The sequence below is a fragment of the Triplophysa rosa genome, linkage group LG17, assembly GCF_024868665.1.
Source record: "Triplophysa rosa linkage group LG17, Trosa_1v2, whole genome shotgun sequence".
NCBI classification, from domain to species: Eukaryota; Metazoa; Chordata; class Actinopteri; order Cypriniformes; family Nemacheilidae; genus Triplophysa; species Triplophysa rosa.
Genome location: NC_079906.1, coordinates 19187050 through 19207470, shown reverse-complemented (window position 1 = coordinate 19207470; position 20421 = coordinate 19187050). Strand labels below are relative to the sequence as shown.

The window sequence follows — 20421 nt, the reverse complement described above, 5'->3', positions numbered from 1 at the left end:
TCATTTGAACATTTCCTGAACCATTCTGTAGATACTCCGAGTGTTGTTCCTTGAGAAACCTTTATTGCACATAATATGTGTGCCTGAGTTAATGCCACAAAACCAGTCAAGGACATGTTTCAGCTCAAATAAGTAAATAAATTAATAATTAAATAAAATTAAATAATAATACATAAAATAAATTATATATTAAACAAGAAAAAACAATTTTGGTGTGTTTTTAGTATTTTGAATGTAATAAACGTAATGTTTCTTGTGAGTTTATATTTTAAAGTTAATCATTAGCCTATATATAAGCAGTTGTATTTGTTTATTTATTTATAATCAGATGGGTATTTTTCCAACCCTGTTAAATCCAAATGCTAAATGTCTAGATTAAAACCCTGATTTTAGCAGTAAACATTAAATAACAATAAGACATTTTTGCAGTATATAAAGTACAGTATATGAGGCTGCTGTCTCCTTACCGTAGTGTTGCATGATTGCTGGTAATAAACAGTTTTCCTTCTGTATTCCTAAACAAAGCAAATCAATCATATTGTCTATTTAATGTCATATATTTTCACCAAACCCCTGAAACAATGAGCAGTTGAGATGCCCATTATGCCATCTGGGCTGTGCCACACTTGTAAATATTTCAGTAAGACTGAATATTCACATAAAAATGTTAGGGATCTATTCTTGGCCTATCTAGTCCAATACCAACTAATGGACTGACCCCAGCTGGCATTCACTCCAGATCTGTTAAGGTCCCTATGAAATCATAATTGACCCTACTTTGTTAGCATGTTACTAGTTAGGTGGTGAATTAATTTCTGCAAGTCAATTCATATTTTTTTATACTTTCAATCAAAATCTTCCTCTCTAGTGTGGCAATCCTTTTTTGATGATGTCAGTTTGACGACTTGGGCAGAACATCTCTTAACCCCACCCATCCAACTATCAATCTGCTGGCAGAATGAAATGCCTACTTTTCTAGATCCAACCAATTCCAATAGTGGAAAAAAAACAAGCCATACTTTTGTCATTCAATATTCATTTTTTTTGAAGTGAAGTGGATCATGACTTCAAGGGGACTTTGGGGAAGAATTAGTTTGCTCACAGAAACCATTCAGTTACCAGATTAAAGCATGTTAGAAATTGTGGATGTTTATTAAATGTCACTCTGAACATCAAACACATCAAGGATCAACAAAAACAAGGAATAATTGTACCGTTGCTGTCAGACCTAAAAACGGCTGGAATACGAGCCCATAATAATGTAATGAAGCATACCAAAAAAAAATCACTTTTTTATAGCTGGTCAAAATGAACGGGGTTGAGGGTTTGGGGATGACAGAGAGTTATACTCTGTTATTTTTATGATAAAATATTTTCTCCTATATCATGTTGATGTTTACTTCTCTGAAAAAAGTTAGAATTAAAAAAGTCAAAAAAAAATTCTCCACTTGTTTTCACATTCTACAGAGCTCAACCAATGGAATGTGTTTAGAAGGGACTGTCTTGTTTGACCAATGGCAGGTGGCAGGAGTGTTCAGAAAACCTGTTTTAATAACTGATGCAATTGTGTTTGATGATGCTAGTGGCACAGAAATCACACTGTGATTTCACTGTTAAATCATTTACAGAGATAGATGACTTGTAAGTACCCTCAGTAGACAGCTGTAGTTTAAAGAGCCAACAGCAGGTGTTTCTGGGTTCCAACAAGTTCACAATGATCAACTGGGGTCACCAACTGAGAATCAGTGTTTTGCCACAAGCTCGTGCTGTCTAGAACATTGTATCCTTTAGCACAACAAAACAGATAATCTCTCTCATTGCATTCCATCTCACATCTATCGGTTTCACCCCCTCAGAAACCCACATTTTTTAATATACCTGCAGAGAGCAGGACAACATGGCATAGTGGGGTGTGATGATGAATTTTATTAGCATTTACCTTATGTTTTAAATGTGCATGCTAGTATGAGGACAGCATTTAAATCCCTCCTATGGCTTTCCTTTGGAATCGACTGTGAAACTCCCGCAGTGTTGACCTTAAACAGTTTCATCTCACAGAAATTTCTTTGCTTTGCAATAGCTGCGGTTGCTTTCAATGAAAGAGATAATGTGCCAGCTCGGCTGAGCACGCGACTTCTCATGGGGCTGTGACATCTGTACATTCTGTTGTAGCTTTAAATTCCATCGACTTTGGCGAATTGTTTTTTTGCAAGAGGTTTTTCCCAATATTAGTAAACCATTTAATATGGATAAACAGTGAAGCAAGCCGGCTTTTCATTCTCAAAACATTACAGGAAAAGTTTTCCTTTAGTACATACAGCGACGTCTTTGAATTCCCTCTGATAAAAGTGATTGTAATCCTTTTTCAAACAGAAATGACCGTTTTTGTTCGTTTTTTTTAAAAGTGCAGACAACGTTCATTTCTGACAGTATAACCAGTGCACAATCACAACAAATATAAAGATACAAATAAAGTTATGAAACCCATTTTCACATTTTAAACAATGCAACACTAGCTCTTGTGGTCATTTTACATACAAATAAAACAGCAGGCTGATACAGAACATGTTTTAAAAGGTGTTCATTCTCAAACCTAATGTAATGACACAAAAATGATAACAAGTAAACAGGTAACACTGTAAGATGATAGTTTGGATAAAGATCAATACCCACATTGTCAATATTGTAAATAAATAACATATCCAGCAAAGTGAGTTTGGTCGGGACTGCATAGCTAGAAAACAAGCAAACAAAAACGGGGCAAATGTTTTTAATTTTAATGTTTTTAAACCAGCAGCAGATAAAGGAATAGTTCTCACAAAAATAAAACAAATAATTTTCCTCCTGTTACAGAACATGAAAGAAGATGCTCATGGCTTTGATGACATTTTACAATAAAATATTTCATTCAATATTTAGTCAAAAACATCAAGATTTGAGAAAAAAATAAAATGAATAGAGCAAAAGATCATACATTGGTGGACATCTGATGTACCAAAATGACCTGTAGGATGACTTTACTAATGCTTCACAACAAGTAGTCTGTTCTCAACAACAAAAATGGTCCAACCTTTGAATTCGCATCTGATGGTCTCTTTGACAACTCAGGTCATTCTGGCCTGTTGAGACCTATTGCCACGCGTGCCAACCAGAGCATAAGATAAAGTCCATCAGCTCTCCTAACAGACAACAACACCAAAGGGTTCATTTGTAAGTTCTGCTTCTTTGTTGATAAACCATCCAATGGCCGGCACATCCGCTTACAACCCACCTGTCAGAGTGAATAATGTGTCTGTGTTGGTCCATCACTTGAAAGCCCCCACAGTGACACATATTCTCTTTGTGCATCCCTGCTGGCTGGTCAATAACGTATTTTACCTTCCAGGTATTACAGCAGCGGTCGAACACACCAATGCATCCTTGTTATGTTAGCTACAAGTGTTTGATGAAAGAATTTTCATCTTTGGGTGAAGTAATCCTTTAATCATTTACTCACCCTCGTGTTGATCCGAACTGGTGATCTCGAACATTTTCTTTTCAAGTTTTCTATTCAAATTCAACGAATGAAGACGCATTTAAAGACTTTAAGCTTTAAAAACAAACATAAATACAGGCCTTGTGACGACATCTCAAGTGTTCAAAAACTATATGATAATGTAAGAAACAGAGAATTAAAAAAAAATCCTGAAATCTCACCTTCCTGGTGTGGAAACTATTACTATTACTAGTATAACTATTTTTACAGGGTTTTTTTTACGTAAGAAAAAGCTTGAGTTATACGTTCTTGCATGGAAATGATCGAGAAGCACTAAAGTTTTTTCCTGTTCCATGGAAAAACAAAAAACAGACCGTCGTGGAACGACACGGCGGTGAGTAAATTACTGTATGTCATTTTTGGGTGAATAATTCCATCAAGCACAAACCGAAAATAACACAACACAGCCTGTCATACCGTCAGATGTTTGTGAGGAGTTAAAAGTATTCATTGTTATGAAAAGCTACACGTTCTTTGCTAAATTTCACAGCTACAGAAAGTTTTTTGTTGTATTTTTTTCCCTTTTTTTAGACAACAACTATTTTTTATCCATAAGTACTTTTTAGACAATACCTGCAATCTTTCATAATAATATTTAGAGATGCGACCAATGGATCAAGAGAAAAACAGCGGCCCTCCGGGCGTCAGCACAAACACTACAAGGTGGAGAGGGTGGGGAAAAGGGATCGAACAGAATCATGACAAAAAGTTCTTGGTTTTCTGCGTTTAGTGTCTCTAACACCTACAGAGTTCCTCTTTGCGCTTCTCCTTGAGTTCTCCAGTTCTCGCTCATTTATTCTCCTCCTTCGTAGGCCTGATCTTCATCTCCGTGAACTTCAGCGAGTACTGCCAGCCCGTCCAGGACGACCACTCGATGCCGTCGGCGTAGGAGGTGTGCTGGCCGCGCAGATACTGTCCGTTGAGGTTGGAGGTGTGGCAGTTGCGGTACCACCAGGCGCCGTGGTAGAAGGACGCGCAGTTATTCTCCGAGTGGTCGTTGTCTTTGTCCTTAGTGGTGAATTTCATTCCGTTGTGTTTGAGCAGCGAGTCGCCTGCAGCAACAGATCAATGTGTGATGGGGAGAAAGATTGACAAAGACAGGGTGAAAGAGCGAGTATGTGAAAGACAGAGATGTAGGAGAAAAGAGACATAAACAGAAGAAAGTCACTCAACTGTAACGGCTTTTTTTAATAGCATCAAGGACAGTTTATATGACTATGAAAATATATTGTGGCATACTCTAATAATGATAAAAATACACTGCAAAACGCTATATTTTCAAATAAACTGACGCAGGGCTTTTGATGTCAACTATTAAACAGTTTCTGTTAACCTTTTTGTTGTTGAAAAAACTAGTTTAAGTTGGCACACTAAAATGATTAAACTATAAAAACTAAACTAAAATTGAAATATAAAATATATTGAACCTATAAAGCAATATAATAAATAAAATGACAAAAATCGAAATATTATAAATATATATTCAATATCTATCATATTTATTTATAAAAAGATTAAAAAGTCCACTTCAAAATATTTATATGGTTGCAAATGAGTTTCATAATGAGTTACTAAGCAGAAACTTGGCAGCACTGGATGGTTTGCAGGGGCGTTGCTGAGAGGTTGCTAAAGTGTCTCAAGTTATTCAGCTTGTTGCTATGCAGTTGCTAAGGTTCTCTGGGTGGCTGAAAGGGCATTCTGTGTGGTTGCTGGGGCGTTCTAGGAGGTTGCTAGTTGTTGCTGTGGTTTTCAGGGTGGCTAAAAGGGCGTTCTGTGTGGTTGCTAGTATGTTCTGGGAGGTTGCTAGTTGTTGCTATGGTGTTCTGGGTGGTTGCAAGAGCGTTTTGTGTGGTTGCTAGTATGTTCTGGGAGGTTGCTAGTTGTTGCTATGGTGTTCTGGGTGGCTGCAAGAGCGTTTTGTGTGGTTGCTAGTATGTTCCAGGAGGTTGCTAGTTGTTGCTATGGTGTTCTGGGTGGTTGCATGAGTGTCCTGTGTGGTTGCTAAGATGTTCTGGGTGGTTGTTTATTGTTGCTATGTAGTTGCTAAGGTGTTTTGGGTGGCTCCAAGGGTGTTCTATGTGGCTGCTAGGATATTATGGGAGGTTGTTAGTTGTTGCTATGCATTTGCTATGAAGTTCTGGGTGCTAGCTAAGGCATTCATCAGTCTGGCAAAATATGTATTCCACTTATAAAAGTAATAGCACACCTCTCCTGAAAAATAGCAATAACACACTGAATTTTAATATGCGTTTAAATGTCTAACCTTAAGCACTGCATAAGCATTTACAATAACAGTGTTGAAAGTAATGGCTACAGGCTCATGTGCTGGACTGGAAACATATTACAAATCACAATCATCTCTGTATGTTTACAATCGGATATGCCAGTTGTTGTGCGGAGAGACAGAGAAACTGCAGAGCGGCTGCGCATCTAATGTGGCCTTATTAAGCCGTGTGATGTATGTCTCACAGATGTAATGTTGCAGTGCAGCTAGGCTAATCTAATCCCAGTTTTCTGCCTCCGTTCACTCAGGCTGCGCTGGGTCTGTACCACCGACAGGATCAGCTTTTTATTGCCAGGCTTGCAGTAAAACCCTCCTGCCTTCTCCAGCTCTAATTCTACTTTGCTGCAACATGCATCCTGATAGGCGTTTTATTGGTGATCCAATTGATGCTGTTATGTCATATCGTAAAGTGTGTTACACATCATAAACCCGTTTCGGGCATCTCGTACATTCATCATCGCGGTCCGGAAGGTAAGGAGTTGGCGAAATGACGGCTGGGTAAAATGACAGCACCTGGAGTCTTAAAGGAGATCGAAATGAACAGCTGTGGAGATGGAACTGGCAGAAATCAACCCGTCTGGAAAATGGAGCTTAAATTAGCGACAGTGCCGTCAGAAGCTCGCTGTTCGTGCATTTTCAAGCTAAAACAAGTTTATGATGGCAGATGGATTTAATGGAACAGTTCATTCAAAAATAAAAATTCTGTCTGCATTTACTGACCCTAAAGTTGTTTTGTATAAATTTATGTGTTCTCATGAACACTAGTTCAACACTTTCATTTGTTTTTTGCACAGTGTGTGCCGTGAATCCTGGTTTTGTTAATATAGGCAACTTATTTAACGTAAAGGTTTTTTAATTTCTTTTCTTATTTATTTTTTGCTTGATGTGTGTCGTGATTATTCGTTACGTTTTCTTATTGTTTGCATAGTGTGTGCAGTGGTTATTCGTTTTGTAAGGTCTGTGTTTACTATAAGCAAATGTCATTGTACTTTTTTGTAGTTTTGTGCGTTTTTATTAAAGGGGAACTCCGCCCCAAAATGAAAAGTTTGGTGGCGTTGCAATCTATAGAGGAGTCAGAAAGCTTCCAAAACTTCCAAAACTACCTTAATTTGCATTCTGGGTAAAAACGGAGGTCCAAGGGATGTTAAACTACTTGAGGGTGAGTAATTAATGGCAGAATTTTCATTTTTGGGCGGAGTTCCCCTTTAAGAAAGATATTGACCCACCATTAATTCAAGCAATTGCCGTTCCCAAATTGCCGCTAATTCAAAACAAAGTAAAATGCGTCATGCGCACGGCCGCATCTTTGAACACTCCACAGCAAACCCCTTACCCCCGGTGTCACCGGTACTACCGGTATCACCGCCACGTCCCCAGTAGGAAAGCAAACAGTTCTGGGGCACTTTTGGGTGCATTTACACTTGGCATTAACATGCGACCTGTATCTGGATGTTGTCCACATACACATTGAAAAGACAAGTGTAAACACGCTTCTGATCGGAATGTCATCCGATCAGCGTGTCCTGATCCAGAGGTAGTCGAGGACGCATTGTGATCGGATCTCAGTGTAATGTAAACGCAATCCAGACAGTTTATCTACATTTACCGGTACAATTTCACAGAAAACCCCGCCCGCTATCATTATTCTCTCGTCTGTCCGAAACCTGTCAGACTGCGGAGCATCTGATAAATGCAGCGGACAGTTTACTCTTGCTCACGAACATTGCAGTCGTTCATTTTCCCACGAAATGATCATGGATACTTTAACCTACAGAGGATTTATGTCAAATCACACGAGATGTTTTACTTGACCACTTCAGCTGTATCGTCGCTGTATTTGTGACTGCCATGAATGGCGTTGACTAGCACACACAGCGCCAGCTTAAAACGCGTCATTTGTTTATTTTCATGTCACAGACACGAATGGCAACACTATACCAGCTTGTTTCTAACATACGTGTGTGTGTGTGTTTACTGTAGCCTATACAGCGTAATCAACTCTCCGGTTCCCCGAGGGCTGCTGCCGCTTGTGTCTCGTACGGCTCTCATTAAATCCTTGGTGTTTCGAGTCTGACGTCATCACCCAAACGTGTTTTTTCATCAATTTTAACAATCATAGGTAGTTTAGATGGTTAGAGTAAGGTTAGGGTTAGGGTGTGGGTTAGGGTAAAGGTTTCGTAAGACTTGAAACGCCAAAGATTTAGTCAAAACCAACAAGCCACGCCCACGGATCTGACTCGAAAGTACCGTCCCCGGAAGACAGATTAAGCGGCAGACGGGCAGCTTGAAACGGAGCTCTGAATACACCGTATATCATTTACACACAGAAACAAGATTGTATAGTTTTGCTAATAGCTGATGTCAGTAAGCACGCTATTTAGGGCGCAGTCCAAAGAAACGACACGCTGTCACTTTCAGCTGAACCAACCCAAATAGATGAGAACGATGTAAGTGGTCGCTTTTGATCATAGGAACTTCGGCCTACTTGTGTGATTATTTTATGTGTCTGTGACATGAATAAACAAATGATGTGTTTAAAAACACCGTTAGAGTCTGTGTGTGTGTGTGTGTGTGTGTGTGCGCGCGAGTGAAACCCGCCACAGCTCAAGTACAAAAGCTTGTGTCATTTTACAAACGTCCTCTGCTTATACTTTCACATATAAGATCATTCATCGTTTTAACCGCGGTTTACTTTTCACCGCTGCCTCGAGTTCAACATGGCTGCGTATCAAATCTGTAACATGCTCATCCTCCCCGTTATACGTGTTGTGTGAAATCTCCCTGCACCGGGGCTATTTTTAAATTGCAGGCTTATTAAAATAATGGGCGGGAAACTATAGAGATCCTATCAGTTGTCCAGATGTGGAAGCCACTTGTTGACAAGTGTAAACGCGCTGTGTCCTGATTGTCTGAAGATCCGATCTGCTTGTTCGGATCACCGAGATCGCATGTTAATGCCAAGTGTAAACGCACCCCTAGACTACCATTGCCATTTTTCCTACTATGGTAGTCAATGTCCATTTTTTTAAATAGGAAAAGTAACTTCTCATACCTGGAAGTAAAATAAATGTAGATTGCTTAGGTAAAATAATCTAGATTTGGGTAAATTTGAAGAGAAATATTTAAATTCATATTAAAATTTTCAATAATATCGACTTTTGTAAGCATGCATCACAGACTTTTATGAAACGTCTTGGGACAGACCTGCTAAAGAGGGCGCTACAAGTCATTAAGTATGTTATATTAATACAGACAACACCGCAACATCAGAGAGAAATTATACACCTCTCTAACTTGGATAAGCATTGTTAGAAAATAATCAAATGCTCACATGCAATTTCGGTTCGTACGGCGGTCTCCCTAATGGCGGTGAAAACATTTCTGTACGGATGCAAAACTGTCATTAGCACGCTTTGAAGTTGCCAGTGTATTAGTACTCGAAGTGTTTACAGAGATCAGGGCATCATGGGTGTAAAAACTCATCTCAGGTAATTATATCTTCTCAAAGCTCACTGCTGCGGCTCAGCTCTCCTGCTCGACGCTATCACACAGGCCTTTTATTAAACGGCTGCATGCTCTCCTTATTTCCGCCGAAGGCAGTTTTCATATGAAGATTCTGGCACATGTGAGACAAAACGGCACGCTTATGTACCACAAAAGACAAAACAAGAGATTTGATAACAGTGCATTAGAGTAATTTATGAAAAGAAGAGGATTCTGGGATTTGGCTCATCATAAACTCCACAGGGTTTCAGTGTCGTATTGAAATAATGTGACTTTATGAAATCACACGGCACGCAAGCCGCTTAAAACACTTTCAGACAGCTATTTTGCATAGTTTTGGATGTCTGAAAGTCCCTCAAATGAATAGCAAAACATCTTCAAGCAACAAATTAGTCACGTTAACAACAGCGATGACACCGGGAGATGACCTGAATGAATGAGATTCTTTATGAGGTTGTGCAGAATCTGACATTTAGACTGAAAAAGAATATCGAAATATTCTTCTTGTATTTACTTAAATGCTAATATTTATAATGACAGAATGGCACAGAAGAACTTACAAATATTTTGTATAGAAAATGTTTCATATAATATTTGTTTATTTGAACATTTTATTTCTATAAGAATATATTCACATCACAATATGGGTCAGTACTGTGTGATCTCCATTGGCAAGCCCATAAGTCTCTTTTTTTTTTCCCGAGATTTAAGTCATTTCGAGATTTAAGTCATTTGCCTAAATCTGGGAAAAGAGTCTATGTCTATGAAGATATTTTGGGTGCAAAACAACTGAGCGCCTGTGAGAGTGGAATTTGTAGTTGTAGAGGTCGGCCACACATGTGCATCAGTAAATTCGAAGTCAAAATTTGCACTGACATTTTTTGCTACAATTACTGCAGTAAATATGGTACAAAACACATTCACATTGAAACTTCAAATTTTGACTTTGAAATTTACAGATACACATGTGTGGCCAACCATATGCTGGTTAGGTAGGTTTTGAAGCATGATAGCTGGTTTGTGCTGGTTTAAGATGGTCATGTGCTGGTCCTAATGACCAGCTTAAACCAGCACAAACCAGCTACCATGCTTCAAAACCTACCTAACCAGCATATGCAGTTTTTTTCAACAGGGAGATAAAGTGAGAATATATGAAAGCCGGGTGTTGCCTGCCACATTCAATTGTTTTCACACCTGATTTCGTGACCACAATGTGCCTTTCACTCGTAACCTTGTGTCACAATTTTTTCTTTCTAATTTCTGTGACGGTTGGACTCTGAGGACCGTCTTGCAATTTGTCTGACAAACGTTATTAAAGGTGTCAAAGATGTCTCACAATCTTGCCCTCCAGGAGCAACAGTTTGGCCCTGAGAACTTTTGCGTTACACGCCTGATTTCTTTTGTCTTCTTTTTGTTTGTTTTCTGACACGTTGCTTCTCTGAGATCTCTCTTTAAAAGAGCCTGTGAAACCAAAATGGGAGGCTTTCGTGACTCTCAGTCCACATCTGTTCGCTTTGAGGTCATCTAGTGAACCCTTATAAAGCAGGTTAACAAATACATGTTGTCGCCATAGAATTATAAGGTTCTATCTGCATTCTGAACAGTTTTAAGATATTCTTGCATTCCATTTGACTATAAACCTTTTTTGTTTTCTAAAAAAAGTCCCAGAATGTACACAATGTGAAGAAAAAAATAATGTAATGTAAATAAGATGTCACAGAATAAGAATATGTGATTACCTCAATTTTGACAAAAATGTGATAGAACCTTAATTCCAGGCGATGATTTGTAAAATGTACTTTCTGTCTTCCAGAGTAACAAACCACAAATATTTATGAATCATACAAATTAGCCTACAATACAAATTCCCAATAAAATTATTTCTAAGATAAGAATGCCCATCCCTCTAAAAACTACCTGTCATCACGGTTCACAAACTTTGATGCAAAATACGACAACAAGGGAAACAAAATGGCAAGCATCAAGCGGCCTCCCGCTATTTTCAAAACCGCTTCAATCCATTACGCATAAGCTTGTATGCTTGACGGGCCATCATTTTTGGCATTTCATTTGGACAAATTAAACTTGGACAGGCTTGTTTCTTAAAATGGCACCCAGCTCACCTCGATTTGATGTTTATGTTTATGCATTTGGCACATGCCTCTATCCAAAGCGAATTACAGGACATTTAAGGTATACATTTGTCAGTATGTGATTTCTTGGGATTGAACCTAGAACTCTGGTGTTGCATGTATACGGTACAGTAATGCTTTCAGCAATGCCGCATGCGTTTTCAACATGCATCAATCACAGCACGGCCACAAGAGTCCAAAAGCAAATATATTTGATAAGGCTGGGAATCAATGTGGCGTGATTTCTCCAGCACAGTCTGGATAATTAGATGCGTGGAGGCAGTATTCTCCTCTTGATTTATGTTAATGGGTGTGTTTGTTTATGTCTCCCATAATAAGCGGAGTGTCTGCTTTATTGGGATGCCAAAGATGTATTCTACGGCTTCATTATCTGTGCCCTTTCCGGCACGCGGCGAAGGTCACGTCTGCGTCCGGCCCCAGCGAGGAGGGCAGTGCTCGGGGAGAGACACCTGAGAATAATAGAGTGCGGGACCCAATTAACGTTAAAAAGAGGCCCCGGCAACAGCACAGGTGAAGCATAGAGAATTGCTCATCACTTTGCCCCCGCACAGACGATAACCTGTGGACCCGTTGCTTAGCTTGCCACAGGAATATATATCTGAACGGTGCTGACAACGGGCCAGGAAACTTTAAATTAGTCTTGCGATTCTCCCGATATAGATTCTATTCTTGGCTGATCTTTTGTTTTGCTGGGTGCAGTTCAGGGCAGTAAGTTTGGTGCGTGTGAGCGTTGATGTGGTCTTGGTTTGAACACAAAAATTAGCAAGCTTTGCTAAATGCAAGGTTTATTTTGTGATTAAATATTATTGTAATGTATTACTTAGATGATAGCCAACATAAATCTTTTGATGAGACATTCACATGGGTTTAAGGCTTGTTCACACCAAGGACGATAATGATTAAGTACAAAATAAAAAAAAACATTCTAAATTTAAGAGAACAGCAAACTCCACAACACAACTACTGTATGATACTGTATGACTGTATAAACCCTATAGAAATCATCACAGAAATTATAATGGTTTTCATTAAAATACCATTATGAACCATTAGCTTTTTCCATACCATTACAAAATTTCATTCTGTAGTGTGTTTCGGTCATTATTCCAGTAGGATTTAATGGTGTTCTATTGGTTTCCATCTGGCCGATAACATCCCACCAATAGAATTCATCACATACCAGTAAACACCATTATAGTTTACATTAAAACCAATACAATTCCCACTATAACCACTATATCGTTTTGTTTTCAGCAGGGTTAGTATGAATCGGCCTGTAAATTTGCTTGTTGTCTTGGTTTGACTGTAATGGTGGATTCACACGGTATGCGGCAGTCGCGATTGTCTAGTTCATTTTCAAAGGGAAACATGCGGTAAGTAGCAAAACGTGGGACGTTTCGTTGGCGGAGCGTAGGCGGTGCTCGTGCATCCAAAATCCTGCAACTTCCACGGGCACGGCTCTTTGCAGCAGGCGTAGCTGTTTTTTTTATTATCTTTTTGTGAACGGCAGCCACATCGGCTTAAAGGTGGCTGCCGCGCAGCAATTCCACCGCTCACCATGTACCATGTGAATGACCCTTAAATCTATAAACAAATACACTATCTGTGGGCAGAAAGCATAACCTGGCCAATTTAATTTATTGTGCATTAAAGATATAAAATGACCTTAAAAATAAAATAACAAAATTATATTTGTCAAAATATTATAATATATTTCAGCATTTTGCTGCATGCAATTCTTAAAACGACGTTTGTGAGAAAATTTGAAGAGTTAACTTGCAAAAATGCATGTTCAATGATCATGTTTTTTATTATATAATCATGTTTTTTTGTGTTTTATTGTGTTAGTTAGCTGTAGTTTTTGAGTTATTATTACTTAATCAAAACAACCCAACTGCAGTTTGATTGATATTATTTGGAATGCATAATACAAAAACATGATTTTTACATTCTGAGAAAGGTATCTGTTTTTGCAAATGAACTCTTCATTTAATTTCATTTTCTCACCCCCGTACCAATGCTACAAACATTAATGCAGGTCCACGACTGTATTTCCCAATATCTTATATCTTCGAAATAATGAGCTTGCAAAGCCATACTCTATAACCCATGGCTTTCTGCAATAAATGTAACAGTTCTTATTCTAAAAACATGGGGTCCGCTCCACACAGCAGGTAAACGCTAGCACAGGAACTCTTAGACAAAGACAGACGAAATCGTGCACGTACCTGCAGTGCCCGAGTAGTCAGAGACGCTCAGTGGGTAGCCGTCCTCATCCGGATCAACCGAGAACAAACCCACTCCAAAAGAACCGTAATGAGCAAAAGAAGTGCTGTTCTCAAAGTCCTCCAGGTCAATCCTCAACTCATAGTTGGCTTGGATGGTGAGTGCATGGATCCGTTTCATGCCTGTAAAAGATTTAGATGAACTTTATAACAAGGGCTTGAATAAACATGCGGGCAGGAATGCATACGTTGCAGAATCAGAAAGGGCAACATTGCCATATTGAATGATGGTTTACTGATGTAGAGGTGTGTAATTTCATAAATGATAAAATACTTTTTCTATTTCTGTTAAACATATAGAGAAAATACACTTTTACGCAAATCATAAATGTCGCAGCTGATGTAATATTGTAACAGTCCAGTGTGCGTGTCAAAGAGGCAGAGCTATTAAAGACATAACATCTCAATAACATTGAGACACATTGACTGGGCCCGTCTTGAAGGACTCCCAGGGATCAATATCCCAACAGGAGACCCCAATTCCAGTAAATTCTGCTCTTAATATTCCACCCCGTCTTCACCGAGGCGCTTGACAGGAAACTAATGTGCTTGCCTACAAATGAATTCCCATTGTAGCCCGTTCACTGGCATATGTCTTGCACCCTCAGGACAGAAAATCAATACAGCAGAGTTTTGCTAGGCCTAAACGTAGCTTGCTGCTGGGTTTCAGTTGTTGTGGACCGCAACACACGTTTGGCTTGGGCGTTAGGTGAATGAACTTTAGCTGCATGTGCCATATTTACAAAACCGAGCATGTGTCGCTTAAAAAACAGCATGCTGTGTGCAAAAGATGCCAATGGGCCGTTAGATATCTATAGGAATTTCAAGAGCTGAGATTTGGAATAAACAAAAAGAGCATAATGAGGTTGTATTAAATATAAAACACTCTAAGCCAGTGACTCTTAACACCCAAAGAATAAAATTCTGTCATCAGTAATCACCTTCATGTGGTTCAAAACCTGTATGTGACTCATTCTTCTGTGGAACACAAAAGAAGATATTTTGAGAAATGTCTCAGTGTTTTTTGTTGATACAATTGAAGTCAAAGGGGGGTCAATGTTGTTTGGTTGCCAACGATCTTTAAAATACCTTCTTTTGTGTTCTGCAGAAGAATGAAAGTCATACAGGTTTGGAATAACACGAGGGGGAATTTTGGATGAACTATCACTTTAACTGGTTTTGCCAAACCAACACTGTAACAAACTTGTTTATTATACAAAAAATGCCTGATACATTTATGCCAAGGGACTGAATGGATGTATGAACTTTGTAGACACCAACAACCGATATAGAAACCATTTACTCCTTCCTGTTAAAAGTGCATAAGCCTCTTTGTTTTGCTTGCTATGCATGATTATATGGTTAGTTGCATGTTTTTTTTTTCTGCGAAATCATTTCAGACTGGCAAACCAAAAACATCAAACAGATTTCAGATCAACTTTGAAATAAACTCAAGGTTTGTAAGAAAGTTTTGTTATTTAAGAATGACATGCAAACTGTCCCTTTTAACAATCAATATTACTGAAATAAGTGCCTTTAATAACACGTCTCTCTATGCCCTAGACTCTATAATCTTCAAACAAAAAATGTGTCTGTCCTCAGAATCCTTGATAAGCCAATCTGAACACTTTAAGATGCTTTCTGCCTTCAAATCATTCTCCTTGTTCACCGGAAGGCCATATTTGGAAACCTGGAATGTTAAACTTATACAAGCTTCAAAAGGGGGCGTGTCGAATGCAGCATCCAGCATCTAACATGTCTAACATCACACCTTTAAAAGCCAAAGTCCCAGCGCTACAAAACAACCGTTTGAATCTAACTGGCTGCAGAGAGAAGCAGAGATTTAATTTCCTGCGGCCCTACAGAATAGACCAACATTTGTTCAGAAGATATTGGCATAATGGCAGGGATGGTTATGATGGCTCTGAATGGAAGAGGGCTGGTGTGGTACAGCTTCAGTGGCAGTGGAGCACGACATCAGGGTCTATTAAGCACGAACACCCTTCTAATGGCCTCGGCGCTGAGTAAATAGATGGGCCATTTGCACTCGAAGGTCATTTCTGTTTCAACCCAGGGACCAACAAATGCTACACAGCTGAGGCACAGAGGTGCAATACATCAGGACTGGCACGTTATGGACGGCAGGCTGTCCGGGCGGTTTTACATGTAAAGACTAATGTGCGAATGATCAGTCTGTGCTTTAATGGGTCCCCATTCAACCGATAAAGAACTGTGGTCTTTTTGCTCTGGGTGATATGATCTTAAATCTGTACTTGAAAACATTTGACTCACTATTATTTCACAGTACCGTAGTGTAGCCAGTTTTGGTCTCTTTATGGTGGAGTTCGAGTCTTTACTATGGTTTGGGTCAACGCTACTGTAGATGTAAAATCCGGGACGGGAATCCAAACCAGATGGGAACTGGGGGAACGGGGACGATTTGAATAGTGGAGAGGACACATTACATTTATGTTACATTTATGCATTTGGCTTTTATCCAAAGCAATTTGCAGCTCTCCATGAATCGAACCCATGATTGTTGGTAGTTGGTTCAACAATGCTCTCCGAGATTGAGCTACAGGAACACTATAACATGAACAATTCAGACCTTATCATACATTCCTCTCTTGGAAGCCACAATACTGTACTGGCCATGGGATGGGCACGTAGTTTCAAGAATATGTATGAGTTTGACTCCAAGGCATGTGAAGTCTTCTCAGGGTGACTTTATATAGCTGCCAGTGTTGACACAAAGCCAGTTTGATCTGGTTTTGGGATGCATTGATCTACTCTAAAACGGCGGTGTGAATAAACCCTGCAGGGAGGAGTTTATCTGACATTCACCACACAACACAGCAAAACCAAACACAAACCCCAAAACCTCTCGAATGGTTATTTCTAAGGCAAAATATGGTTTACAAGCACCAAATAACAATTTTTCTGGATTTTTTTAAATTGGTGATGAGCTTGATGTTTCGCTTGCATTTACAAAAGATCCCTGGGGAGAATTGAATAAATAAAGATGTTTCTTTTAAACACTTACTTTGCATCATAATGGACGGCGTTTTGTTTGATCCGCAATAACCTTGTTCTTGTAAAACAAATCTTGGCCTTGCTTTTACTCACAAAAATTGAACGATTTATGTACGAGTCTAGCTTTTTCACAAACCCCCAAAAATCCATCTAGAAAAACTAAAATGCATTTGAAAAATGAAGTGTTGTTTAACAAAATATGTACTTTTCCAATATGAACTGTATCACATACCACATATTTCTGGTCTTTGTCTACACAAAACACTTTCACTACAACAACTTTTTAAGAAAGATGGACCCTCACATACAGTTTATGTATTGAACAATATTATATATCAGAATTAAAATAATAAAACACATTTGAATTAATAGAAACACCCTTACATTAAACAGGTTATTTAACAAAATCATAGAATTTTGAAAAAAAAGACAATTTGTTTCTAAGTCGAGCGTCACATTCTCGAGGTGCATCAGAGGATCCACAGGGAGGAAAATGTACCGACATGCCTCAAAGCTATAGCCGTCTGCGTCATGAGTGGAACCGGTATTGGTTTTCATTTTTCCAGGAATCACAAGAGAATGTGTAGCGAATTACAGTTATTTGTAAAAATTAATAAGATATACTGATTGTCTATATGTTGATTTGCTTAGACTGTTTATTGAGTCGCCTATGAGAAACATATGAACTTGTTTTGGATTTTATTTTAGTCTTTAATTTTAAAAACGTATTTTGCATTTAAGTGCATTCGTATCATCACCTCACATACCTCTGGGGGTGCACATAGCCCAGTTTGGAAACCACTGATGTAGGGGAATGTATTTTGGCTATTGAAATGAAAATGTACACATCTCCAAGCCTAAAATTTAACATGCGCTGACATCAAACACAGATGCAACGTAAGTACTGTAGTTACGTTTAAATTGTGAGTTTCCTCTGAATTTACATAATTACATACAGGGCTTTAATGTAATCTCGAGAGATTCTTTCAACCCAAGAAACAATCATTTTTAATAGATGCAGTATATTAAACAGTGAACATGTTTCTCTGAATCAATACAAAGTGCTTACAGTAGGTGTAGGTGGTGCGTAAAGTGCCATTTAACTTTAAAATACTTTGTGTCAGGCTTAAACCATTTCATTTTTTAAAAAATTATTCAAACAGTTAGATTAAAGAAATGATTCGTTTACAAAATAATTCCCATCATCATTTATTCAGTGTTATGCTTTTCTTCTGATAAACATAAAGGACATTAGACAGCCTGTGTTTCTTTTTTTCAATGTAGATGGCGATATACTGCCACACGACTATATGTCTAAAGCCACGTTCTACTCTTGTGAAGAAAAAATTATAATGCAAGTTGATATTGTATAGAAGAAAAAAAATAATACATTCTGTAAAATAATTATGCTTCACAATGGTTCCATAAAGGACCTTTAGCGTCCAAAGAACGTTTAACATCAAGGTTCTTTATATCATAAAAGAGTAAAAAAATAAATAGTTCTTTTGGCTAAATGGTTCTTTGGGAAACTAAAACTGTTTTCTCTCTGGCATCGCTGTGAACAACCTTTTGTAGCATCTTTTTTTAAGAGTGAACTGGTCTGAAACCACACGAGAGTGCAAAAACAAATGACGTTTATTTTGGTCAAATATTCCTTTAAGAAATGGCCAACACAAACTGTTTTCCGAAAAACTCCTACCGCCTCTAAATTATTCAATGTTTTGATTATCCTGATGCATCTTAAAAAGAAACCAATTCCAATTTCAATTAAAATTGAAGGATGGTGATGGTGAAATGGAAGGCTCTCACGCTGAGCTGTGCCAGTGGAGGACGGAACTCTCTCTGTCTGTCAGGCTACGCTCATTTTCCCCTCGTGCAGTTACCTTCCTCTGCTATTAATTTTTAATCAACGTGCTCCATCTGTGTTTCAGCGAGGCCTTTGCCGCTCCCCGCAACCGTTCTGAGATGCGTCTCGCATGGATGCCCCCTGCACTCTGCTGTAGTAAGACACGAGAAGAGAGGTTTGAGCTTTGTGCATGGGCTTCCCAACGACGTTTCCTATATTTCCTATATTTCCATATTCCTATGTTTGTTATCATAGAGCAACATTTTTATTTGAGAAACTGAGCAGATACGCCAAAAGTACCAACCTGTGCTATTTGAAAAGAACAATACAATAAAGGAATGGATGATGACAACACTGTTTTAGCAAAGCTTCTTTATTGCTGAATCGATTTTGTTTCGCAACACCGAAAGTGCTATTGAACTGAATATCGATCATTATTTTCCTGTTTTGATCATTTTTTCTTCTTTATTACTGAGAAGCTGCTTGAAACAAGCTGTATTGTATAAAAAGCTATGAATACTATTTTTGTAAACCCGTTTGCTGCAGCTATGAATCTAAAATTTCTGATCTACCATGGTACTTTGTTCCACAAATCAATCACTGCAATGTTTCAGTTCCATACTAAAAATCAATGGACGGTTGAAACGATGTCTATTAATTTAACTCTGATTTAAAAAATCAATTCGAGCTCTCCATTTGCCACTCTTTTATGTCTTTTCTGCAGAATCAGAACATCAGAAGATCTCCGCGGCAGCTCAGAGGGAACACCGCACAAGTAAACACCCAAATTCACCTTTCTCCAGATGTGAATGCACCACCCCCTGTGCGCCCTGAGGTCGTGGCGTAGGGGTCTTTGAACACCTGACAGTGGATTGACACAGCATCTTCAGTTCACCGCAGGATGAATCATCATCACACCCAACATGCCTGTCCCTTCCCCGGCTCTCCCCACATCGAAGCACGTACACGGGCTAATTTTCACGACACCCGTCTGCATAAGAAACGCCGGGTGAGAGCTCTGTCTGTGCCAAGCTGTCTTGGAAAATTCCATTTTCAGACACTAAGCTCAATTATATGCAAATCAAGAAAAAGAGATTTAATTAGGCCTGATGCTGCTCTTGTTTTTCACTTTCACATTTTCAGTGCAGAAAAGCAGACTCCGTGGTGTCTGAGCACAGACTGAGGGTAAAACGATTGCAGGGGGAAAATATGATATCTATAAAAAGAAGACGTGGATTGTAGTTTAGGGATGTTACTTTTGAAAGGTTTGAATAATGAATATATAGACTTACTCATTGTTTTATTTCAATTTTAAATAAATCAAAACTACGTTATATTTTAGCATATTTAAAGCAGCCGCTCTTTGACTAGAATTTGATAAATCATTCTCTTGGTATTTAATCATTCGGCTTCTTGAGGCCTCACCCTGGGAAGCTTTTTAAAAAGTATTGAAGGAGTTCACTCTCTTATTGGCTGGGCTCTTATTGGCTGCTCTTTCATCATTATTTGGTCTAAGTCATCCATTTTAAAAATCTATATTTTTAATAAAATCTTTGTTTTCTAACGAAAGAAACTGATATGTTGGCACAATTATATTTTTGTCTACATCAGTAATTTCAGACATTTAAGGATACACCTTGAGATCCTGAAAAGATTTTTAAAATTATTAGAAACTTTTTAGTCAAGCGTTTGGTTGGTACTGTATATCAGTGACATGCGACAAAGTTCACGGCTGGTAAATCTGGCTCCCAAAATAGACTTGGACATTGACTACTGGTTAT

The 20421-nt window shown here is 38.5% G+C and overlaps 1 protein-coding gene across 2 annotated transcripts in view; it reads right to left on the bottom strand.

Annotated features, from left to right (window-relative positions):
* Nucleotides 1-1113: 1113 nt before the first annotated feature.
* fibcd1a (fibrinogen C domain containing 1a) overlaps nt 1114-20421 on the bottom strand; it is a 102179-nt gene continuing 82871 nt past the window's right edge. For both annotated transcript variants that reach the window (XM_057356590.1, XM_057356589.1), the window contains 2 exons: nt 13705-13884; nt 1114-4587 (listed from right to left, as the gene is read on the bottom strand). In XM_057356590.1, coding sequence (XP_057212573.1) covers nt 4325-4587; nt 13705-13884 — 443 coding nt within the window. In that variant the 3' untranslated portion in view covers nt 1114-4324. The remainder of the gene's footprint in view (nt 4588-13704; nt 13885-20421) is intronic.